Source organism: Haemaphysalis longicornis, unplaced genomic scaffold (genome assembly GCF_048455015.1).
Source record: "Haemaphysalis longicornis isolate Haplotype H1 unplaced genomic scaffold, Haemaphysalis longicornis Haplotype H1 scaffold_4, whole genome shotgun sequence".
NCBI classification, from domain to species: Eukaryota; Metazoa; Arthropoda; class Arachnida; order Ixodida; family Ixodidae; genus Haemaphysalis; species Haemaphysalis longicornis.
In genome coordinates, this window is record NW_027526361.1 from 188741620 (window position 1) to 188767391 (window position 25772).

The 25772-nt window shown below is 47.3% G+C and overlaps 1 protein-coding gene and 1 long non-coding RNA gene across 2 annotated transcripts in view; one reads left to right on the plus strand and one right to left on the minus strand.

Annotated features, from left to right (window-relative positions):
* The window catches only part of LOC144179592 (sodium-coupled monocarboxylate transporter 2-like), a 146872-nt gene that overhangs the window by 29748 nt on the left and 91352 nt on the right, over positions 1-25772 (minus strand). Inside the window, exons 9-13 of the mRNA XM_077708005.1 lie at positions 23954-24083; positions 22763-22851; positions 22174-22283; positions 14723-14790; positions 4814-4900 (exon numbers count right to left, since the gene is read on the minus strand). Coding sequence (XP_077564131.1) covers positions 4814-4900; positions 14723-14790; positions 22174-22283; positions 22763-22851; positions 23954-24083 — 484 coding nt within the window. The remainder of the gene's footprint in view (positions 1-4813; positions 4901-14722; positions 14791-22173; positions 22284-22762; positions 22852-23953; positions 24084-25772) is intronic.
* Positions 900-3376, plus strand: LOC144179593 (uncharacterized). The gene is made up of 3 exons (XR_013324293.1): positions 900-1004; positions 3143-3221; positions 3308-3376. It is a non-coding gene; the product is annotated as an uncharacterized LOC144179593 (long non-coding RNA).

The following is a 25772-nucleotide window of genomic DNA, read 5'->3' on the forward strand; positions in this document are numbered from 1 at the left end:
ACAGATGATCGGACTAACTCTAGCTCAATCTGGACAGATCTCCAAGTCGCCACCCGACGCCCGCTTCACAATATTTCAGCGAGAGCAGTCGGTCTTGATTTTTACCTAACCGGCCAAACCGCTTCCGCTCACTGACTAGCCAGAGTCACTGTTAAATATTAATCATTGGTAATAATTAGAGGAGATCGGGTGTAACTGGCGATGGCTACGTCGGCCTTGGCTCCAGCGAGCGGGAGCAGCTCGGCCGCTTGAGTAAAAAACCAAGACCTACTGCTCTCATCGCGTGAATTGTAAAGCGGGCAGGAAGTTTTGCTATTACAAAACGCTAACCACGGCCACACACACACAAAAAAAAATGGTGCGAGAATCGAACCAGGGCCTACAACGTTCGTAGTCAGCCGCGGAACCACTACACCAAATCCCAGAATGAGAAATGGCGGCTAATTGGCTGGTTTTGATTTGGCGTTCAGTCTGGACGGAACTTTAGCAGTTTTTAGCATTCCGGCTGGACGGAACGCTAGGCACTCCCTAATTGTTAAGGCAACGTTATCATCATTTAGGTCTGCGCTTTGTCACAGAATCGTGGAAGCAATTTGCCGTATAGCAATGAGAGCTCATCTCGGCACCTTTTTACGCATACATGAACTGGTCATAATGAACGGCATCTACTTCCAAAGAGAGAATTGAGTTAGAAGCTTGATCGTTGACATTGTCACTATGCTGTGATAGTCACTTCGGCCATCCTTACATCCAGGTAATGTGGTATTTTAACGTTCTCATATTTTCGCTTGGAGTGTGAAGAACACCTTGCTCGACACCTTAATATCGCATTTAGAACTTTGAAGGATTAAGGCTAATGCAACTTGCTTGTTGTTTGCCCCTCACTTCTATCTTGCAGGCTACTGAATGTTACACCTTGCGGTGGAGATCAGCTGGCATGCCCTACTTGGTGGATGGACCTATCTGGATGGACCTCTCATCAGATGTCACTGGCTGTTTTTCAGGTTGGTTACAATAATTGAGCACCTAGTTCTATACAATTGTAGTGCAATGCTATGACGTGCACTGTGGAATTCAGTTACCAGAACTTGCCTAATTTGACCGAGAGTGCAGTGCTTTGGTCTTCCAATAGCACTGTATATATATGCTGGTCGGCATGTTCATTTCAGCAATTCATTGCTCTCCGAGTTTGGATTCAGTGAATTTGGATGTATTGTATTTAACGTCTTTATGTATTGTTTACCATGGACCTTTGCTGCCATTGTACATTGAACTGCTGAAACACAAGCACGAAGGTGGGAGTTCTTAGTAAAAAAGAGAACTAGGATGCACATGATGCAACATTTACAAGTGACACAGCTGCTTGATATCCCCCTTTTGGTGCAGCCCGCCGAATGCTCCTCTCCGCCTGTGAGAACGATAGCTCTCTTTTCCTCCGCCGCGTCGCCTGTGGTGCACGCTATCGGTGATGCGGTGGCGTCAATTCGAAAAGTGGCCACACAATCAGCCATCCGCGCTACAGTTCTTGGTTCGGCTGTTGTGTTATTGCGCTTTGTCACGCTTCACTTGAGACACCTTGCTGAACAGGCTGCAATCACATATTTACGAGGAGTAGATGCATGGTCCTTGACATGGGATTGCACTATTCAGCTTGTTTTACTGGAATTTTCGATTCTGTAGCGTGTTCGTGACCTTTGGGCTTTTTCTGAAGGAACTTCTGGCTGCTGATGACGACAGGCGAAAATATCAAGGTGGCGTGGGACAGCTTAATTTTTTCCAGGTTCGGCTCAATGTGTGATCAGCTTAGGAGCCAAACTGGGTTCACAAGTACAACTTTTATTGGATCTTAAAGAGGGCCTTGAGAACAAAACAGGCCCTAACTTTCTGCATTCCATCAAACATCCCCCTCTCTCTCTCTAGAAAATTTGTTCTAAGGTTCTTAATGAGGTGGTTTGGTCAAATAAAAGGAACGATGGGTCATTTTGCCGCGCTGGATGTAGCAAAACATGCTGATGTTGTAGTGTGTTGTCAACCGACATGCCTAGAAACATGGCGCTGTTTGTCTGGTGGCTGTCTGTGACAATACGGATAATGAAGAACCCCACCTCTTACACAGTTGAGCACACTAAAATTCAGGTTACGGAGCCGGTCATGCTTCCTGTTCCCGGTAAAAAAATACCCTAAGGGGATAACGTCAGCCGTGGAAAGCCCCCGCAGGACAAACCAGAGGAGCCTGCAGGCTAATTCAGTGGCACCACCGGTTCAAGGTTCACAGCTTATATCAAGGCCGAAAATATGTCGACTTGGCAGCCATAAATTACTTTTTCCTGTATTGACATTTCGTCAGTATGGTTCTTTTAGTGACCGCAAGCTTTGTCCCTCCACTTGAAGCCGTTCCTTTATTAGGTTTATTACTCGAGTCTCTTGCAGAAGGTCCGACAAGATTTTTAGTGTGCTTTGACACGGCAGCTTCAGCAGATTTTGCCCCTCACATGCTCGTATCCTTTACAAGAAGTCGCCTTCCACAACACTTTGCCGCAACGTGGGTTCCTGTCTAGTCAGTGCGCCTTATCACTATTGATAATCTGTTCCATGGCAAATTTGGCACACCCGTTCTCGTTCTTGTGCGGCTTCCGAAAGGGTCTTTAGTGCTTGCACAGCTCGGTTGTCCTCATAGTATTGAACTTTCTCTAAATTCATCACAAGTTTGCTGAAGTTTTTACAAGCGTTCGTTTAGTCTGCACTTTCATTTCAAGACTGTGTGCGTTTCTTTTCGTCGCTTCAATGCATCCAACCAGGTTAATGTCATCTGGCCTTCTTCACTTTTCAATTTAACGTGTTGCTAACCTTCAACACACTCGCCTGAAGCTACATTTTTTTGCGCCTGGTATTCACTGGCTGCGCTTTGAGCATAGAATTCTTCTAGACGAGGGTGTTTTGCTTCCTTTCCACCTGCTGCTAACGCATGTTCTCTTGACATTCTCGGTTGCATGCATGCACGCTTGCATCTTACTAAAATCCTTTCCCGGGAAAGGCATTGCCACCATGCGATGCCTTTTAGAGCAGTGCCGGTCAAGAGCACCCTTCCATGACCTGAAGGATGGTTTTCACTTAATTTGTTGAAAATGTTCTTTTTCTGCAGGCTTTCTATTTTTATGGCAAAGAGGAAGGGCAGAAGCAAGGGACCACATCGGAGTGACCATCTCAGAATGTTTAAGGAGGTATGTGAAATGTGAATATACATTTGTTTTGAGTTGATCTGGATTGTATAAGCTTTAGTGTGTAACTCAGTTTTTTTTCTTTTCAGCTGCCCACCTGTTCGAAGATAGTCACCATATTTGATATTTAATGATAATATATTCAACGTTAAAACCAAGTTTGTTTTGTGTAATATTTTTAAGCACCCCAGCACACACCTCTAAGCTCTCATAAAATGGTTGATAAGTTTTCAGAGCATTGTAGCAGGATAGCAGAAAAACGATCACGACATGAATGGACAGAGCAAAACGCATATGCAAGCTTACTTATTTGCTGCAAATCTTATTTCATAAATTTATTCGCAAGAAATGAAACCAGTTTTTAATTGGCATTGCATACCACCTTTCCTTTTCATGTCGTCATCATTTTTGTGCAATTTCGCATATCTGCCGTCATACCGTCACTCAACCTGCCAGCATCGACGCTACCATTGCTGTCAGCTACCGACGCATGCCGTCAGCTACCGCCGTACCGACGTCTACCAGCATGCCGTCATCCATCACCCTACCAGCATGCAGTCATCTGCCGTCATGCCATCACCCTGCCAGCATGCAGTCATCTGCCGTCATGCCATCAATAATTCCATTACCATAATCCACCATGTAGATGTTTGATGGATTCCATCAACTCCACATTTTCAATAGGGTTGGTCTAGAAGTTTGCGGTGGTGGTTCGTAATTTTAATAAACTGGTATTCCCTTCATTTTCGTTACAGTTTTCCAAAGCCGTTAAAACTTTCGCTTTGTGTCTATATAGAATTTAATTCCATGGCATTTAAGTTGTCATGAAAAAACAGTTATTCATGCAATGTAAATCAATGTTTTTGAATAGTGGCCAGAGGGTGATGGCAGAAAGATGGACATTATTTCTATGATATCAGCATCAAAAGCTTAATGCAGTATGAAGACCTCCCCTATAAACTGCCTATTAATCCAGTGCTACTTTCATATATTGGCGCAAACAGTGTTGATTGAATCCTTTTGGTTAGGTTTGGCTGCCAGCGCCTGAACGCGAAGAGTTATAGCATCCCATGCTGAAAGCGGGCTATCGTTTGTTCCTAACGTCGCCCGCCGCTTTGTCTAATAATGAAGGTGGTAACCCTTCTTTGTTCACCTCTAGTTCTCGTTTCCTCGATAAGGCTCTCGTTCTGGTTCGATGTTTCACAGAAACTGAACGCGTCGATAGATGCATAGCGACCGAACCCCACCGCATTCGATGCGGAAGCGATCAACTGCGCACATCGCCTTCTTTCAATGCTTTAGGGATGTTCGGGCTTTTGTTCTAGCCTACGGCAGAGCACAAGTTTAGTCTAATAAACTCGAATGACGTAAATAACTTTGCCCATTCTTTTCACAACGTCATAATATGTGTAAACACATCACTAGCGATCTAGGCACGGCATCAAAAAATCCCGAATGTGGAATCCCAACGGCTAGGGGAGCCGAGAGGGTAGCTGTGTGGCTTGAAGAGATCATAGTCAAATTCCTCACAAGCATGACGACCGCAGCCATTGCGGTAATGCGGCGAAGCCAGTTTGACCGTGCCCTATACTCACTCTACTCCCGCACCATGGGAAGAGAACACCGATGAAGAACACGGCCCCACACGTGCCGTAAAAGGAGCCACTCATGACGTAGGCGGCCTGTAAAAAGAAGGAGTCGGAAACACGCCATAGCGTTGTGCATTTTGCCACGCCATTAACCAAGAACGTTAATAGTGCACTTGAAATTCAGGTTCCTCGCATGTGGGAACGGCACACAGGGGATTGGACTGCGTTTCGGTTAATTTCAAAACATTAATACATCGTTCCTTCTGAATGTTGGTCCTACGGAGGATTTACAAGAAGCGCAGTTTCAAAGATGTCAAAAAGAAAAAAATGAGCAGTTTCTTCGGAATGGTATTGTCGAGGAAGCTTCAGATCAGGGTGTCCAACCCTAACTGCAACTGAACCAACAACCGGAGCGGAACTTTATCTTTTGCCCTGAAGTTGAACCAAACAGAACCAGTCATTTTTCTGACTTTTTTTCTGAGGTCACGCTTCCTCTCCTTCGAAAGTTACTTTTTTTAATTAGCTTTGTTTAACACGAAGGTGTTTTATGCCGGGGCACAGCGAGAGCTCACCGACGTCATATCCGTCACGGAAATGCCATCGCAAGAAAAAGTTTCATTGACGTAGCGGCGCCAGGATTACAGCGCATGATCGCTCTGGCCGCAACGGGAGGTGTGAAACGCTGTGCCAAAAAAAAAAAATAAAACTACGTTATGAACTCGAGCCCGTACACTTCTACGAACGGGCCTTATATCCTTCCCTATAACACACACTAAACTTTTTTACACCCTTTTTGGCCGAAAAGGGTGTAAAAATCTTGTCCCATGGCTAACACCCTTAAAAGGTGTTTTGGCAAAAAAAGGGTGTATGGATGAAAAAAGGGTGTTGAGCTCAACACCTTTAAAAAAGGGTGTTGAGGATGCTCAACACCCTAAAAAAAGGGTGTTGAGTCTCACACCCCTTTTTTTTTGAGGTGATGGCATGCGCAGAGGCAATGTCAAACGGCGGAGCGCGCAGCATTCAACACAAACAGCCAATACGTACAAGTTACAGTTAGAACACGGGATGCAAGCGGTACAGGGAGTGCATACTTACTTAGCAATACATGTGCTGTTCTTGCTTTTATACCCAGCAGAGGAAAGCCCCCAGATGGAGTCGGTGGGCTTGTCGCAAAAAACTAATATTTTAACGCTAATTTTGGAAATATGGATTTTACTACGAGAATATACAAATCAACACGCGGATTTGCAAAAACTTTTTAATTACGCGGTAGTTTTTCTTATCCGTAACTTATAGAATTTTATTAAATACCAAACAAATCTTCCCTGACACCTCAACACCCTTCAAAACGGGTGTTCATTATTTCAACACCCTTTGTCCCAGAAGGGTGTAAAGCTACAAATTAGGGTGTTCGAAACTAAGAAACAGGGCGTAAAGAAAAAAAATGTGTAAGAAAAGACCGATAACGAAGAAAAAAGGTGGAGATACCTCCAATTTTGGAGGCATTTTGTACCTGTTTACACGGGTGGACTGAACATTCTCTACAAGCGGGCGGGGTGGGGGTTGTACCTCACGATGTTTACAGCAATATGAATTGGCATAATTTATTCCCAGTGAAGCTCTTTAAGCTTCAGGAGGTAGTTTCGGTGGCATTAGCAAAAAAATACAAAGAAAAAGAACTGGGGCACCTGTAAAGGGTGCACCACCGCAGATAGGGTATTATAACAGTGAAGTCGGCTTTCGAACTTGTTAGAGTGTGAGCACAAGGGGCGTATGCGTATCCGCACCTCTTACTGTACCATTTCAAAGGTACTAGTCTTTTTTTGTATTCTAAAAGGTAAAAAAATTCGCGCACCTTGTAATAGTGGTGCAAGGCTGGAGAAACAGCAACGCTGGGGGCCGACCTACCTTGTTTCCCTCTTGGATCTCCTGGAAATGGGGAGGAGGGGGGAAGGGGGCACACTGGAACAGCCTTGTAAAATCCGGTAAGTTTGGCCTCATCCCTGAGCGGCCATCCTGGCTTAGCAAGAACATTGTAAAGCTTAGCAAACATAACAAAACTTAGCAACACCGGAAGAACCTAGGTCGACCCCCAGCTCCGCTGTTCTTTTTTTGCAACTGAACACCTATTTCACACCGTTTCAACAACCTACAGAAAGCCAAGCGTGTTGCAGTTGGTAAACATCCTTTTCGCCACACGACTAGTCTTCTTAATTTTGAAGGTTCAAGTTGTTGTTTCACGTGCCAAAGCTAAACTTGGGGCATGTGGTGCACCGCATAAGGAAACGAGCGATCATTGGATAGGAGCAATTATTTTTTTTTTGCGTTTGGAAATTTCTTGCGAGTAGAGGAGTATATGAGGGGATGTCTTCTTCTTTACAGTGCTATTACGCATCCGAACATGGCCTTATTCAATGAACAGCTGAACACCTTTTCCACACCCTTTCAACACCCTAAGAAAAACCAAGGGTGTTGAAGTTGATAAACACCCTTTTTTTCAAACAAAAAGGGCGTACAGCTCGGAAAAGGGTGTTGAGACTCAAGAAAAAGGGTGTAAAGGCCTCCCAACACCTTTTTTCCACTTATTCTACACCCTTTTTGGCTAAAAGGGTGTAAAAAAGTTTAGTGTGCATTTTCCATTAAGATGGGGCTGCCGTTTAGGAGAGGTGGAGCGAAGTAGTGCATCAAGACACGAATGCGCGCCAAACGTTGGCGCCGCTGTGGTCCCGTGTAGGGGAACTGTTGCATTATGGCAGAAAGGCAATGACGCCGACTAGCGAATCTCGCTTTCATGACTACTTTGGTGCGACAATAGACACGCCAGCGGGAAGCGGAACGCGTTCACGTATTGACGCGCAAGCTACGAAATCTGCCTCTCGCGTTCCACAGACAGAGGTCGTCGCAACGCAAGCGTCTGCCCTAAACGCCACGAAGTAGCACTGGGTGGTCGCACCTTTACTAAAGCGACCCGCCAGCGGGACGTCGCTCGCCAAGCACTCCCACGAGAATGTTACCGAGCCGCAAATCACGCTCCTTTTGCTACAGCGGACCCTGACTTCACCAAACGGTTCCCCGACAACCCGTTACGTTTCGTTCGCAGCGTTTGTGAGCGCCTGAGGTTTAAATCTCATTTACTCAATGATCCGGCGCGTGTATTCCAGAGTCTAATGCTGACGCGCCTAACAGTGCCATACCGATTAAATGTAAATAGCGATGTCTAAGTTCACATCGATGCACAATAAACATTCAACTGCTTCTGTGAAGACACATTTCACTTTCGTGTTTTACGGATTCTTAGAAAAAAGGGATCAACCACAGTTTTCTCTGTTTTGTGCACCACCGTCTAAGGCTACGCGCTGTGGGTGGGTTTTGAGACGAGAGACGGAGCGGCTGTCGGAACGCGCCGGTTCAATGGCAAAGAAAAAATACAGATCACGCACTCCCGCTGTATGAGAAGGTCTTTATTATTCGTCATATTCTTGATCCTTGATGTGAATATTTCACTGGTTCCGGGCCGCACCAAAGGCACGTCTATTAAAGAAAAACTCTTTGAGGTGGTAAATGGGCATTGTAGACCGACGGAGTATCTCATTGTTGCTATTGCGGAGTTTGCATGCCCTAATTACGAATTAGCGTCGGAGTACGCCTTCTGAATTCGACACAATTCCCAGGATGTTCTTGGTCCACATCCTTAGCAGCGAACTACGTCACATACTGACAGGCCCCTTTTACTTGCTGCCTTGGTACCAGTGTTTTGCACGTTCCTCTAAAACAGGAACTAAGGCTTGTTCTTCGTTCCTCCCAATTTTGAAACGAGTTCCCATTACAAGTTCCTTTGTTGCTATAGCAACGCGTTCCAGTTCCACTTCGAACATTGGAACGTGTCGTTACATTAACGTTACATTTCATTTTTTTAATTCAAATATTGTGTGGGTTTATTCTGAGGTGAAATAAAGTGAGAAATTTAAACCTCATACCGACCTACGTATATTTCCGTGAACCATGCATTGGGTGTGTCTATTTATGGTTTGTTCGTTCACCGGTAGTCAACGCAGAACATAAAACTGCCGTCTTTTTTCTTCACGAGTACGACCGGCGAAGCCCAAGGGCTTTTCGATGGCTGTATAATGTCGTTGCTTGAGCATGTCATGGACTTAAAGGAGCCATGAAGAGAAAATGCAAGTTGGTTTTATTCGAAAGATTTCGTGTTTTATAGTGCCCCCAGCGCTTGTCCGGATACAAACGGTGCTTTATTCACTGAGAAATTAAACAATTTAGGTTAAAATTTTGATTTTCCCGCTCAATCGTGCGTTTTCGTGGTCCCAAGTGACATCACTGAAACCGACCGCTCTGCAGCCTGAGTACCTTCATTCACGCATCCGCCGTACAGGATAGAGACACGTATACGCTGGCGCCACCATTTTCGGTTGCTCGCTCGCCGCCGAAGCAAGTCATTGTGTCAAAACCGCGCTAAAATTATCGCCGCAACGCGGTTTACTGAAGAAGTTTGAATCATATTGTCTGTTTCGCGTTGCTAGGTCTCGTGGGAAACGAAAAGAATAACGCGTTGAGCCCGTTGGCCCAATTGCGGCGGCACGGGACCGTTCAAAGGTTGTCTCCACCCTGTACAGCAGTGTTGGTTTGTTCCCGCGTTTCTTTACGTTCCGTAACCTAGATGGCGCCACCATACCGTGCTAAGCGTTTGGTTTGTTTTTGCCCGCATTTAAACCTGGCTTGTTTTTGTTCTGGGAGAAAATATTCGTTCCCTGCAACAGTGCTCGCTCGACAAATGCTTGCGTCAATCGGCCAGTGTCGTCTGAGACAAACCCAAGCCCCGTAGTGCTGTGCAGCGAAACCAAGCATGCTGTGCGCAGTACGAACAGCAGAACGCATCAGTACTTCTATGTTTACATGTGCTTTCGTAACTTCCACTGTTTGTCCCATCATTCTTATTGCTTTGTAAAGAATGTGCCCTAAATTTAAGCGCAAATCGCTCGTTCGTCTAGTTTGTAAGCTCTACCTAATTTGCGTCTGCTTCTGCCAGCCTCCGCCAATCGCAGAGCTTAGCTCATGTGACATCATAGGTTCTGTTGCGGGGAATGAGCTGGTGGGTCGCATGACCATTCCCGTTTTTCCTAATTATGTAGCTTATTTGAGCGAAGTTTACGTTAAAAGTGGTGTCAGTATGATTCTAACGAGACAATCTTTTGAATGAACCAAACGTGTTTTCTCTTCATGGCTCGTTTAAGTCTGGATGGCTTCCCGCTCGTGTAAAGAGACGCTGTACTGTCGGGTAGGTCGGGCTCCAGCTTCGGTTAATATTCGGTGCTTCGCTAGAGGTGTCTGACGTAGTTTTGAGTTCCACGAAAAACACTCGCTGTAGCGATGCAGCAAATCCAATAATTTCTTCCGTTCTTCTTGCGGTAACGCCGGATTCACGTCGAAGGGATCCGGAAGCATGAAGGTATCTTCGGGTGTGCGTTCAAAGTCGGCGACCGCGATCACTTGACTTCCTTCTTGCGTTTCTTCGAAGAACGCAATTGCAGCGCCCCTGTTTAAATGCTGGTATTCCTCGCTGAAATTAGTGACCAAAACTTGGCAATGGCATTGATTAAAGCTCGCAGTGCCCCTTGCGACGGAGACAGCACGGTCGAGGAGCAACCTTTCGTCACTCTCTACGATAGCGTCGACGTCAGGGACAGCATCTTCACAGTAGACGGTGATCGTCAAGCTTGCGCGTGGTGGCAGGGTACATGATCATCGGCGATCCTTAAAGCAGCACGGTGTTCGGAGTTCGATCCCGGCGTCATGGAGTGACCGGAAGAAAAAGTTATGGAATTGGCCTGTAGATAAATTATAGCACCGTTGTCCGCCAAAAAGTCCATTCCAATAATTACGTTGCGGGAGCAGTTAGGCAAAATGACGAACGCCGATGTGCCGATGTGACGCGCGATGTGCACGTTCCACTTGGCGTCACGAGGTGGCCTCCTGGTGTGGGAATGTGCGGACCGTCCCATCTGGTCATAACTTTCCACAGCTTAGACGCAAATGGTCCGCTCATTACTGAGTGGTCGGCTCCCGTGTCTATGAGGGCGACTACATCAAAGCCGTCGATGGACACCTTGACGTCAGATGCCGCCTTCGTCGAGTTCCGCGTGTGTCGGGGCGTCGCATCTCGGCTTGTGCGTGTTGACGGTCGCGCAGTGTGCGTCGTCGTTGTCGCCGTCTTCTCAGCGGCAAATTCGGTCATGTCGGGTACGCGTCGCGCCGTGTGGCCGTCGTCGTGTTCGGGAGTCTCGTTAGGGTTAGGTCGGGTCGTCGGGATAAGGGAATGTCGTGAATCACTGTTTTCAGCGAGTCGCTGCATCGCTGGAATGTTTTCATTTTTCCGCCGTTGTGCAACTTTACCTCCCGAAGTTGCTGCTTTTAGTTCACCCTTCGTGGGCTGGGGGACCTTCCACGTGAGAAGCCAGCATTGCTTCGGCGGCTCGGCGATTGGTATAAGTAGGGCGATGGCGAACGGTTGAAACGGGCTTTGGCACGGCTGGTTTGAGATAGGTAGTCGTCAATCTCACGTGGTCGTTGCCCAGGGAGAGGGAGAGGTGCGTCGACGGAGAAACCACGCAGTCCGAGTCTCTTGTATGGGCAACGACAATAGATGTGATCGGCCTCTCCGCAGTTGTAGCACAGCGGACGATTACCGGCGGTTCACCAAACGTCGGTCTTTCTCGGCGTCTGGTTTTGGGCTGTGGACGGCGGTACGGTGAATGGCGGCGACAGTGGGGATGGCGGCGAGAGTGGACGGTGATACGGCGGAGCTTCTCATAGACGGGCTGGAGCAGGGCGCGGTCGATGAATTCCGTGGAGTAGGTCATCGCCTGTGGCTCGCGGGGTGCCTCGGATGGCATAGAAGTGCCCAAAGCGTGTTGAACCTCTTAGCGGATGACGTCAGTCAGGGAAGCCACTTGAGGTTGCGGCGTCGTCGGAAAAAGCTTTCGAAGCTGTTCCCTGACCACTGCTTGGATGGTCTCGCTCAGTGTGCCGGAGCTTGTAGCCCCACCACCGATCATCTCGGAAACGAGCGCGTTGACCGGGCGATCGTACTGCCTCGTTCGAACTTCCAGCGTCTTCTTCATCGCGGCCGCCTCAGACGCGAATTCGGTCACCGTCTTAGGAGGGTTGCGGACAAGGCAAGCAAAAAGCTCCTGCTTTACCCCTCGCATGAGAGACCTTACTTTCTTTTCTTCTGTCATCTCCGGATCCGCATCGCAACAACCTCTTCATCTCCTCAACGAAGATCACTACCCTTTCGTTGGGGTGTTGCGTGCGTGTTTTTAGCAAAAGTGTGGCTCGTGCCTTTTGCACGACGGTGGCGAACGTTTTAAGGAACTCGCTCTTGAAGAGAGTCCAGTCAGTCAAAGAGCTTTCATTGTAAACGAACCAAGTTCGAGCTGCATCCTCCAAATAGAAGAAGACATGCCGAAACGTTTCTTCGTCATCCCACCTATTAAAGATCCGAACACGCTCCACTTTCTCCAACCAGTCCTCAGGATCTTTCGTGGGTGATCCATCAAATGATGGTGGTTCCCGGGGTTGCTGCAGAACTACAGGATGGCCCGTGGTCATCGTGGATGCGTTGTTCATGACAACGGCCGTGACGTCTTCCGCCTTCAATTGATCTGGCAGTAGTCCAAACTCCGGCTCTAGGCCTTGCTGTCGGCGGCTGGCACGAGTTGGGCTTGCTTGATGACTTGAAGAGGGTTGAGGGTGCATGTTACCCGCACCTCCACCAGATGTCACGTTGCCAAAGACGACGCAGTTGTCTTCAATAAAAAAAGTTTATTGAAGCGAACTTGTGCTCCCCTAACAACTCTAAGAATACAAGGCGGCGATACACCAATCAACAAAGTGACGTGCGTAAACTGGTGTCGGCGATTCGAAATGCTAAGGCGTCGGCTCTGCAGGCTTTTATCTCTTGGCGTGAGTGTTTCTGAAACCGTCGATTTACATCCAGAACATTGTAGATCAAAGAAGATCATTCTGGGCTAGTCAAGTTAGGGCGAGACAGTCTGCTTATCTGAATTTGATAGCCCGTGCGGCATAAAAATAAAGAAAGGAAGATGCGCTTCGCTTGGGACGCAGATAACACAGCCGGGCATGGCCGGGCAGCAAAAACAAACAATAAACTTATACATGGTTCGCGGCAATATCAACTATACCGTTCTATCTGCATCACAGGGAGGCCCCCTAGGGGGCGAGGAAAGTGAAGATGCATCACATCGGCCGCCAGTGAATTAGACTTTTCCGATGTTCTAATTTCACCTTAGGCTGATGTACGTGTGATTTCCAAGTGAAGGGTTGTCTTGTGCACACCTCTACACCGATTTCCGGACGTCTCACGTGAGTAGACTCTCCACTGGGCAACTCCTAGCCCACTCGGTGGGTTAGGCCCAGGAGCCTCACCGGGTGCTTGCAGCACATGAACAGCGCACTGAGGTGGCCCCATGCTCGACGGCATGAGCCTCGCTTCCGACGGAACGTGGCCCATGCTGGACCGTGCGCGTGATGTGGCTGTGGCCGCTTGTGCGCCCCTTCCATTGGCGCAAACCGACCTTCTTCTGGCGCCTCCTGTCGTCCCATGGTCTCCTGGACTGAGGAGCCACTCCCACATCACCAGGCTCACAATAAAGTTTTTCCTCCTGCTTGTCCTCCACCACAGGCGCAAAGAGACCTGCCTTCTGGGTTTAGAAGCAACTTTACCCTTGGCGTCCTCGACGAGCCAAGACCAAAAGGACTCCACGACGACTGCGACGTAGACATCTCTGACGACGAGGACGGATAGATTTTCTGGTAAGGAAAACGCAAGAAAAGGACCCGCACAATATTTATATTCAAGTTCAAATTTGATTCTTCCGCCAAATTCTGTGTTTGTTGACGTCTGTGATACGCAACAAGAACATGTCTTCAGGCAAACGCTAGCGGACTGCTTAGTCTACAACAGACTTCGGAGCCTTGTTTACCGCCAGTTGTCCTAGATGGCGCCACCCCACTGTGCAGGACCGCTGTCCGCCTTTACCTTGTTTTGAACGAATTTGCACCTGGCTTGTTTTCGTTACGGTAAGTAGTAATGGTTTTTAAAACGTGGGGTATGCTCTACCAACAGGGTCACGTAAGACTATGTCGCTTACGACAATGGGTTAGTGTCGAGTGATACAACCCCAAAGCGGCAGACTGCTGTGCGGCTATAACATGCGTAATGCGTGCTGTCCCAACAGCACTATGCACTTGGGCTTCTATGTTTACGTGTACTATCGTAGCTTCGACTGTTCGTGCTTACCATTCTTGCTGCTATAAAATGCATATACATTACATTTAAGCGAAAATACCTTGTTCTGCAAGCTAACAAGCCCTGCCTAACGTGCAGTTGTATTTGCCGGCCTCAGCCAATCCCCACAGCTGTGCGTATTACTTCATATGCTGTAGTGCTGCAAATGAGCGAGTGAGTCACATGACCATCCCCTTTTTGCCTAATTATACAGATTTCTTGAGTGAAATTTACGGTAACCGTAGGGTCAGTATGGTTTTAACGAGCCAATGTTACGATCGAACCAAACTCGTATTTTGACTTCCGGGCCCCTTTAAACTGAAACCAGTTGCATTGAAAGCCCGAATGTCCTTTCCAGATAAAAAAATAAAAAAAGCGTTATTTTTAAGAAGGGTTAGTGCTGCTGAAAGCTTCTTCGTTTGAGCTTAATGATCCCTTGGCTGGATCTGCGCCGCTCAAAAAGAAGGAAAATGTCCGCTCATTCGAACGTTTGTACGGATCCTCTGCAACTTTTTTCGGGCTCTCTCTTCGACACCTGAGCACACTGTTGAATACTGAGTCTTTGTACAACATTTCACGGGCTTACTTACCTGCAGAATTGAGGGTAGGCTGCCAGCAAGGTATGCGAGGACTATCGTGAGAAGGCCGTATCCAGCAGCTGAAAGGTCATGAAAATGTCGCCTTATTCCAGTTACGATCCGCAGGCAGGTACAATAAAGCCCCCATTTCAAAACGAAGACATGGAGTCAGTAATATTTGAGCCGGCTAGAAAAATACTAATCAAAGAGCGTATGTCAAATTATACTCTCTCAGTCGACCCATTTCAAAGCTGTAGGTTGGCCCATAAAACTGCCAATGCATTCTTACTTCTCAGAACCTCGTTAATGATTACAGTATCAATCGCATTTAACGGTTGCTCTATGGACAGATAAACAGATGAGCCCACTTATTACAAACTCCACAGCCATGCTCAATTTGTTCGTTATATCCGATGTTCGTTATAATGTAATAAGCGTTTTCTGCGCGTGAAAACTCGACACGCATAAGGGCCAGAATACATGGAGCGAATATGTGACGAAAAGATGACGAACGATGCCCTGCGGCGCGCGCCTGCCGCGCGGCGGCGGAAAAAACGTCGTCCGTAGTACGGCAGAAAAGTTCGTCCGCGGTGGAGCAGTGGTGAGCGGCAATCCCAAGGAACCAATCAGGTCTTTCGATAGCCCCTCCATGGCGCATGGCGTGTACAGGCCGCTGCAGGCGACCGCTTTGGAAGTCTCCTGGGCGTGCGCTTGCTCCCCGCCTACTCGAGCTAAAGAAACGGATGGTAAATCTTGGACCGATTGAGCAAAATAGTGTTGTGATAGTGAAGTCTGCACTTTTCTGACAGCTCAAGCCGCAAGCGCAACACGGTCCCGACACAACCACCGTGGCTTTTGCGCAGAGATTGGCATGCCCGATAGCTTCTATTAGGTCAAATGAAGGCGATCTGGCTACATAACTTGTATTAACAGCAACATGGGGCCCGTCTGCAAGATCGGCGTGTGAGGAACAGGCGATATCACGGCGAGGGCATCTCAAATACGAGAAAAAACAAGAAGCAGCCATGCGTATGTATTCAGATCCTGGCTTCACATAATGCTGATTGATGATTGATATTGGTATTCCCTTTGTAGTGGCGTGATGACTCATCATCTTACAAAAATACTAAAAAGAAGCTAATATACCTATGTTTTAGAGTCTTCGTTTACTACTAGCGCTGCTCTTAGGGCAGGCACAAAAAACCTATTAGGCACAAAATACGTTTTTTTTTTCTGTTACAGGTGGTAACTGTACTAAGCAATATTCCCCTCTCTGCTTTCCGTCCACCAGCATTCTTATCTTCTTTTCATCGCCTCGACAGCCTTGAAGTTAACTCCCTCTGTGCTACCCTTAAATCCTGAAGCTTGTGGAAGCCGAATTTTTACCCCTAGATTTGAACGGATAACCTCGCATTTTAACACTACGTGCTGCATAGCTACTGCTTCTTTTCCGCATACCACTCATAACCCATCACTTTGTGTATACTTCCCCAGAAAGCTCTTAGTTCGCACGCAACCTGCTCGAGCCCCCAAACGCAAAGCATTCCCTTTGAAATTATCGTACAAATTTTCCTTTCTGCTGTGTTCTTTCTCAGCCTTGTACATCTCTAACGACGTTTCATCTGTCATTTTTTCTCTCCATTTATTCTTTTCTATCTGCCTTGCCTCTTTTTCGGTTACCTTGGCTGCCTTGGATTCGCCATTATTCTTTCCGTATTTCATCATTAGCCTTCTAGTCTTAGCCACTGCGTGTCGATGCTTTTAATGTATAGGTACCTAAAAGTGTAGCTGTCCACGTAACTTGATTCATCTCCCTCAACCGTCCCTCAAAACATATTTTTCTTTGTGCTTCTCTAACTTCAAACGATGCCTCGCTCATATCTCCCTGGACTGCTTCGTTAGTTGTTTTTCCATGTGTTCCTAAGGGCAAACGTCCTACCGTTCTCTGGTTCACTTCAAGGCTTGATAGAACGTCTGATTTTAAGCAGAGTACAGCATTCGCAAATGTGACACCTCGAACCATTACTCCTTTCCACTCTTCTCACACTGCTTCACAGTTGTTATACCCCCACAGAGCTCTATCCTTCGTGGTAGCTGCGTTTAGCTTTCCCTTATGTTGCACCTCGTGAGTTCTTAAGTAGTTATCCCCTTCATTCATCCAGACTCCCAAATATTTATATTCCTTCACTCTGGGTAATTCGACATGCTGGATTGACACTGCGTAAGTGCTAGTGTCATTTAAACCCATTATTACAGATTTTTCAGCGCTAAGACTAACCCGAGGTCGGTAGCTACCTGACGGCTAATATTTATAAGCTGTTGCATATCGGTCTGGTTTCCAGCTAAATGAACGATGTCGTCTGCGTATAACATTCCTGGAATACGCTGTTGTACCACTTCGCCTTGCAACATATGCGTCAGGTTGAACACTAATTGACTTTCGTCTAGTTTCGTTTCTCACCCTGCCATGCAAACATAAACGGTATTGGGCTCAAAGAGCATCCTTGTTTCAGTCCCAGATTGTGGTTGACCTGCTGGGCGCATTTCTATCCTTCCCATGTAAGGTGCACTCTATTATGTTTATAGGTCGCTAAAAGGAACTGTATTACCGTCATTTAATCTCTGGAGTTTCAGCATTCTCCACAGCAGTTCTCTTTTTACGTGGTCATATGCCCCTTTACTGTACATGAACGTGACCATACTGGTCTGTTCTGCGTTTTCGCAGTTACAATGCACTGTGTTGTCAAGAACGAATTATAATGCAATCGCCTGTCTTGTTTATATGTATCGTGCAGTTCCCGAAGGATTTTATTTTCTTCCATCAATACTGGAATTTGATTTTATCGCCTGCATTAGAAATTTATACAACACTGGCATTACTGTGAGTTGTCTGTATGAATGAATACTGATTTTGTTGCCTCTGCCTTCATATATATTCAATTCATCCTACTTTCTAGCCAACCCTTCGGTGTTTGTTTGGTTTGTATCACGTTATCTATTGCCTGCATAAACTATGCCTTGCTTCTAGGCCCAACCAGGTTTATAAGCTGCATTGGTATTCCGTCCGGGGCCACTGCTGTTGGGGCGGAATCCTTTTTCTCTGCTTTTTTCCAATCAAGGTTGCTCAAACTTACTTCCCTTTCCGCAGTCTTCTGTGGCGCTGAGGTTATCGGTGCAGGCTTCCCTACCTGTGTTTCCCTAAACTTCTCACAAATCACTGGATGAATTTGCGCCAACGCGTGCTCTCCTACTGAATGTTTCCCCTCCTCATCAATGAAGAATTTTTTATGGATATCGTTTCTTAATCTTAGTAATTTTACCTAGTTACAAAACTCCTTAGATGTGCGTCTGTCCTTCATCCGTATTTCTTGAATCCATTGTTCGCTTTTCTACTTGACTTTTGCTTGCACCGTTTTCTGCACTTCTACTTTCTTTTCCCTGTAGACACCTCATTTTTCCTTCACTACCTCCAGTCCTATACTAGTACTTTTTGCCTCTTTATGTACTCTCGACGCCTTTTCTTCGCTGGTCAATAGCCTCTTTTATTTCCTTATTTCACCAGCTTCTCGGCTTTCTCTTCTCGGCTTCTTTCTCTTCCGTTTCCACTGGTTTTGTTGCTTCTTATGCTTCTTGTTGATTCTTATTCATCTTATGCTTTATGAACGCGATCATTTCGTCGTACTCCCAATCTTTGTCTCGGCACCTATGAATTTCGTCTTTCATCATATCAGCGATGATATTTAAGTGTTCATAGTTCAAATTTTTCCTCCGGTTATACCGATGTCTAAATTTTTCCTGGTTGCGCCTCCAAAGCGCAAGGTACGCTGCTTGAGGTCGCTTCCTATGCTGTCTGCTCCGTTTTTATCTATCCTCATTTCTCGCAACCTTTCGTATACTGTTTGGCATACTAGACTGTTGTCAATGCTGAACTGTCTGTTAGCGCTTTTCCACGTTATTTGTCCACCACACCTTTTTTCTGTGTTTACTATTACAACCCGGTATTCCTGACATCGATGTATGACTAAAGAACCATTGTGACTGGTGTATCCGTCCAAATCTTCTGTGTGGTCATTCATATCTCCAACTAAATTTATTCCACCTGAAGCATTGAACTCGTTTATATCTCTTCTGAAAACGTTTACCATTTCTTTAGTTTTCTCCCTAGCTCTGCGTCCAGTCCACAGATACACAAGTCCTAACCATGTATTATTCCCCGCAATGATGCCTCCAACCCATAGATGCTTTTTACAGCTTTCATGCTCTCTCTGCCAGTCTGTTCCTTGTTTAATAGCATGCCAGCGCCTCCCCCTCTCTTCATTCTTGTGGTCCTGTTGCATCCTTCCCAGACGTAATTGTCTATGATAGGTGGGGCTTCTAGGTCGCGGAGGTGAGTCTAGGCTAAAGTGTGCACGTTTATTGTTCCCATTCAAGTTGACTGAATTTATACCCACCGATCAGGCTTTCTCTTTTCCCTGCATATTTATGTAGCTTATTAAATACCTATTTCTATTGTTTTTCCCCTTCCGCTTACGGGGTCTATTTTTATCTTTTAGAAAATTGTTCGTTCTATTGTTCCCATTTAAATCGCTTCTGTCAACGTTCTCAGTTATGTCTGTAGGTGCTCCGCTTAGTTATAGGCCTGGCAGCCTCCCAGCGTAGAGTGTGCATACGTCCCTCGTGTCCCCTTTGTCGCCTATTTTGCCATCCTTATAACCGCTGGACCCCCTAAAAAAGCATTGCTCTCGCACCTAAGCGCCACCCCATCTTGTTTCCTAGCCTGCGGCTGAAGTGAATCCCGTCCCACTGAGATGCTTGCCTCTGTCCAATGCTGCCCACTAACCTGTTTACATCTATCACTTCAATCCCAACTTCCCTGCCGCGCCTTTTGATCTTCGCTGTTAGCAGCGAGTACTGCCCGTTCGGTGTGCACGCCCTGCTTTGTCACCTCCGGCACGGTGCAGACTGCAATGAGCACATTTTCGGCCGTCGCCCGCAGATCGTTTACCCCTTTCGCTATCTCTTGGGTAAGTTTTCCCTCCTCCACCGTGAGAACACCGTTAAGTCCCTCAGTAATCACCACAACGTTCTAGATTTACTGGACAAGGCCAGCTGCTTCTTGGCTTTTGTCATCACCGTCTGCATCGCTTGACCGTGAAAGCACCCCAGATTCACACGTTCCCCTCTACCCTTTTCAGTATGGCAGCGCTGCTCCTCTTCATGTTAGAATTTCCCGCAATGATTACCACGCTATCATCTGCCACGTGCTGCTCTTTACTGGTACCGTGCTTATCGACTGGTTTTGCTGACCTGTCTTGCAGCACGTGGGAATAGCTGTGGCTAGTGTCGCTAAATAAATGCTTTTAGAGTATCGGCACTCTTTTCTCGCATTGTTATGTGCCGCCAGGATTTTCATTCGTCGGTCGGCACCACGTGATGTTTGTTTACATATGGGCAGATCCATTTTGTTTCTAAGCGCCTCTTCTCTCTCTCTCTCTCTCTCTCTCTGCTACGCGGACGTAAGAGCGGCCGATCGCACTCTGCCCGTCACATCTGGCGCGGTTTCATTGGGAGAGGTGGCAACACTGCAAGCCAGAAACAAAATGGCCCCCAGACGCTTCCGGGTGCACGAAATGCGGTACTCTTAAGCGTATTTCATGACGCTAGCTGTTGCCTTTCGCATCTTCCGCCTCGTGTGTCAGCTCGGTGCATGCCTCCGCTCCGCTGCATGGGCCGAGGTGTTAGTCATTTTTTGGCGTAATGACGATCCTTTCCAGCTTCCTCTGAGCTTCTTCTAACTTTCCCTCAACAGCTTTCCGTTGGTCGCGTTCGTTAGTTTGCGCTGCCTCCAGTTTTGCGACCCGCTTAGTTAACCCCGAGTTATCCGCTGATACGCGTCCTAACCGCGACATCATTAAGCATAAACGACATGCACCGGGGGAATGAAAGGAAATACGAACGGGGCGCACACCCTCCGCCGGATGCTGCTCCATCTGGCTGCAAAGTCATTAAACTGCACGCATGTGCACATCTTCAAGAGCGTTGTAGAGTGTGGCCTACATTTATGAGGAATGTTTGATCAAGAAGCGACGGCAGTAGTTTATTTTGAGTCGCCTTTCCACGCTGCGTCCCCACTGAGCAGCATGATCATTGCAGGACATCATGCTTGCTGCATTCACCCTGATGAGCGCTTGGCTCCCGAATTTAGTAGATAACAGGATGCTCATAATAAAAAAAAAGGCTCATAATGTATGCATAAACATACTATGAATTGTCATTGTGGCGGTCACGCTTCCTGATAGGCTGGTCGGAATTGATCTTGAAGCTCTGGATCTTCTCTGTCTTTAAACATCTCGTACTTCTTAATCAGGCCGCAGTTTTTCGCTCCCCGCATAAGGTCGTTCACAGTGTCCGAATACAATAACCGATGACACCTCAGGGTCACTCGACGCGTTTCGGCTGCATGACACGCGTTTCAGGTTGCTTCCTATTTTTTCCCCCAATTATTTTCGGCCGAACTGGAGAAGAAAGCTGGAGCGAGCATGAGCGGGGACTGCCAAAATGCATGCTTAGCTAATTTTGTTGCCCTAAAAAATCTGTTCCCCCGATTTGTCCGCCGCAGACAAGCTGGCCGGGAGAAACGCATGTTTTTCACGGGTGGTGGCACTGTGCCAACGCCCAATTGCTACAAGTTTGCCGTCGTCTCCCCTAGTTTCTCCCCTATCTCACTCAACCTCTAATCGGTCTGTGCCCCGTCCCTCCTTTTACAGATGATGTTGAGGGGGGGCAACGTGGAACCACGAAGACGGCGTCCTTTTTTGCTTAGATTAATTTTCCTCTAGTATTATTTTGCTGGTTGCACTCAGTTTTGTTGCAAAAGGGTGATTCTCACGCAGTTCATTTGACGCTTCGAGTTCGCGGAAAGCCGATCAAGCGGAGACTGCGAACGCAAGGTGCGGTCGGACGATGGTGAATCTTTCGCTGTAGCTGAGTTCTACCCTCACGCCAGTTCGTAATATCTTAAACAAAATGTCATTCTCCAAATGCATGCTGGGACGGTCATACCGCACTGTTTCGTTGTAACAGAGCGTTCGCTTTAACCGCAGCCACTAAAGCGGGTTCGACTGGAGCTTCTGTTATCTGCTAAAAATGCCTCCTGAGTGGTCCCAGTAAGAATATACTATCGGGCTATTTTATAAGCTTAAAATGTGGTTCCACTGCTAGCTTTACCGAGGCATGTTTTTTTGCAGGAAATAATTCTTTAACATTCATTCGAGACCAAATCGCGATGCGTTACAATGCGTTACAGTAATTGAAAAAGTTACGTGTGTTTTTTCTTTGTCTCTCCTTTGTCATGAAGCAAAATTATTAGTTGTTCATTGGGGCGTCAGACGTTTTCTAGCCGGGAGTCCGGGGATACTGAACACTGACATGTCCTGCTTTGTACTGGAGGCTATCATACTTACCCAAACCCTTCGTCACCCACATGACTTTTGCAGGTGACAGGTTCAGCCTTGGCTTGAGGAAGTCCTCCCAAGTGATAGCAGCCAGGGCGTTGTAGCCGGAGGACATCGTGCTAAGGTGATGAGGGAAAATAGGGATTGAGAATAGGGACGTTGAGGTCTCCAGATTACCCCGTTTCAACCTTTGCTTCTTCAATCTTTTCTGGAACTACACTGCCGATCTCAGTTGGGCTCATAGCAATTACACGTAGGTATTAACGGTTATAGTACACCTAAATGTACGCAAATTCTAGACAATGGTTACGAAATAACTTCGTGCCGCTTGCTGTACTCTTTCATTGGTTCGGACAAATGTTAAAAAACATTGTCTTACGCTTTTATTGCAACAACAATAACAAACCAAAGGAGAACAAAATATAATCGCAATGTATAGCTAGTTTCGAAAATGTAATATTTATTGTTTTTTATTGCTTTCAAAGCAAAGGTGAATGCCCTCGAATACACTTATTTATTGATTTACTGATTTATTTATTTATTTATTTATTTATTTATTTATTTACTTACTTACTTACTGGCTTTGCATTTACCCTACCTCAGTGATCCACTGTACACAGCTGTCACGAAAAGCCCCGCCAAGCCCGGCAGGTGGCCCAGTGCGTCCATAACAAAGTATGGCATCAACTGCATCGGAAAGGACAAATTTGTTGTTGCAAGCCGCTCTAGGTAATTTTATTGTTAAGAAAGCGCTTGGTTTTTTTTTTTTGTTTTTAAGGACCAGCATTGGCAGCGTGATTACACTGGCAAGTATACGTGCGTGACATTCGTCTTTTAAACTTCCTGTGCTGTGTTTCTTGCTCTCTGGTAATGGTGGAACGTTCAGTGTGGAGCTTTTTGTATTTTACATGCGTCCTTTCACGTGTTTGTGGTACATCGTGATCGCTGCTGACACGGCGTGTGCATGTGTGCGAAACATTCTCCAAACAAAACTTAGTTCGAAGTAAGCCTTTCTGTGTCTGGATTTGCGTTCCCGTAATTAGAGGAATTATTAGGCGAATTAAAGAAGACCAAAGAAGATTAGAATTAGAAGGTGCTTGAAATTCATATTGGCTGCGTCGAGTCGTATAGTGATTGCATGTCTTCAAAAATGGTTCAGGTTTAGCCCTTCTCAGCCTACTTTAGATGAAAGCGAAGGCACACAGTCTGTTGTGAAAGTTTGCCATTTCTTGTGATTTCGTTGACTGTTGTCTAGCTATATCTGCTGAATGGTTGGATTTACCTTTCCGCTTGCACTGAAGTGCAGGGCCGACAGCCCCGCCGGCGCGCCATTGCTGGAAACACTCGGGGACCAAGCCCCGGCGAAGCAGCCGTTGCACTCTCGCCTAGTCACGTGGTATCGCATCGGCAAGGCTCCGACGAGCGAAGTGATCAGGCGCAGCATGTGCGCCCGCGATTAAGAGATGCCTGTACCCAATAAAAACGCAACCGTGACCCTCCCCTGCTTAGGCAAAGCCTGGGAAAGCGCACAGTGTGGTGGTGATCTTCACCCAGTGCAGATGTGATCGGCTGCTGATCTTCTTTACTGTATCAGTCAGTAAACCGTGGATTGTGTAAAGGAGCTCAAGAACGCCGCTACAGGAGTGCAGAGGGGGCTATACGGAAAGCGCCAAACTAGAAGGAGCAATCAGCGGCGTCCAGTTCGCACGCAGAGAGCATGGGATACCAATTCTGGATCAATTGTATGATCAAGCAGCACATGCTTGCCGATGTACTATATCGTACTTACCTCATCGTACTTTGTAATCGCAGATGCCTTCACTGGGTCGCACTTGTGGTAGAGTGCAAAGAGCACCAAGCCACAGAAGGCGGCAATCGTCAGAGTTACCGACACGCCCACCAGAGTGATATACAATGACCTGAAAAAAAACGTCGCGTGATTTGTAAACAGTGACCCCCAGTACAAGCATAACATGTAAAAACCGCAGTGCGTATTGCCGCGAACCATACATTGGGTTTGTTTATTTGTGTTTTGCTTTTGTACAAGGACGGCACCCAAGCCTATATCACTGGCGTCCGTGTGCATTTCCGTTTCGGCATTTTCGTCGAAATGAGCGAGCACGGGCGGTCTTTGCAGGCGTTTTTGCAGCTCGCAGAATGCTTTTTAAGTGCGAATGCACTTTATAAGCGACCCCAAACCATCCACCGCCGGCGTCGGCGGCGTCGGCGTCCGCAGTGCTCCTCTATAAAGAAACAGCATCCGGCGCCAGGTTTCGATCCGCGGACTTTGCGGCCGCAGCGCGACGCTCTACCGACCAAGCCACGGACGCGACGTGATATCAGCGTTAGTGACGCGCCTTATATCTTTAACGCATTCAAACTACGTCGTCAGCGGCGTGCGTTGGCGACTCAGCGGCGTTATAGCGGCTTGATAACTGCGTGGTGTACACGTGATACTACAAACCCGATGGAAGAGATGAAAGAGAAGGCGGCGAGGCGGTGGGCTGCGGGGGCCGAGCGCAAGCGCCGCAAGCGGGCCGACAACCGTGCATTCGCTCTTTCACATTCTCCCCCTCGGGGAAATGCGGGGGAATTTTTTCTTGGTCGTTTTCCCAGCTGAAAGGGGTGCTATCTTTCGTCAAGCGCGTGAGTGGCTCTGCAATGCGTGCGAAGTTTGCGACGAAGCGCCGGTAGTATGCGCACAGCCCGAGAAATCTTCGCACGCCCTTCTTGTCTTTCGTCCTTGGGAAGTTCGCAATGGCTGAAGTTTTTGCCGGGTCAGGTAGGACTCCCGCGGCGTTGACGACGTGGCCCAAGAACTTGAGTTCCCCGTATGCGAAACGGCACTTTTCAGGCTTCAGCGTCAACCCCGACGTACGAATGGCCTCGAGTACAGACTCCAACCTTGCAAGGTGTTCGTCGAAAGTCCGGGCGAATACCACTACGCCGTCGAGGTATACGAGGCAGGTGTGCCACTTAAGGCCAGCTAGCACAGTGTCCATGACTCTTTGAAACGTCGCTGGTGCTGTGCACAGCCCAAACGGCATCACCTTGAACTCGTATAGGCCGTCTGGGGTTATAAATGCAGTCTTCTCTCGGTCTCTCTCGTCCACTTCAATTTGCCAGTAGCCGGTCTTCAGGTCCATCGATGAGAAGTACTTCGCGTGACATCTGGTCGAGGTGCGGGGTACGCACCCTTCATGCCCACTTCAACCTCTGGAAGCCGCCAAGCCAGTCCAACAAGAGCCAGCCTCCGCGTGCAAGATTTACCACCCGAGTTCGGTCTACTACCGGAGAAGACGAAGAAGAAAGACGTCGCAACCAGCACCATGCTCAACCAAGCCAATCCTCCTGTCGTTCTGCAGCAGCCCCGGGAACCGCCATCGTTCCGGGGAGCCCCTGCAGAAGACCCAGAAGAATGGTTGGAAAAACTGGAGCGCGTCCGGAAATTCAACAGGTGGGACGACGCAGAAACGTTCCGGCACGTTTTTTTTACTTGGAAGATTCGGCTCGCACTTGGTTCGAGAACCACGAGAGCTCCTTGACAAACTGGACTCAGTTCAAAAGCGAGTTCACTAAGACCTTCACTACCGTGGTCAGAAAAGAAC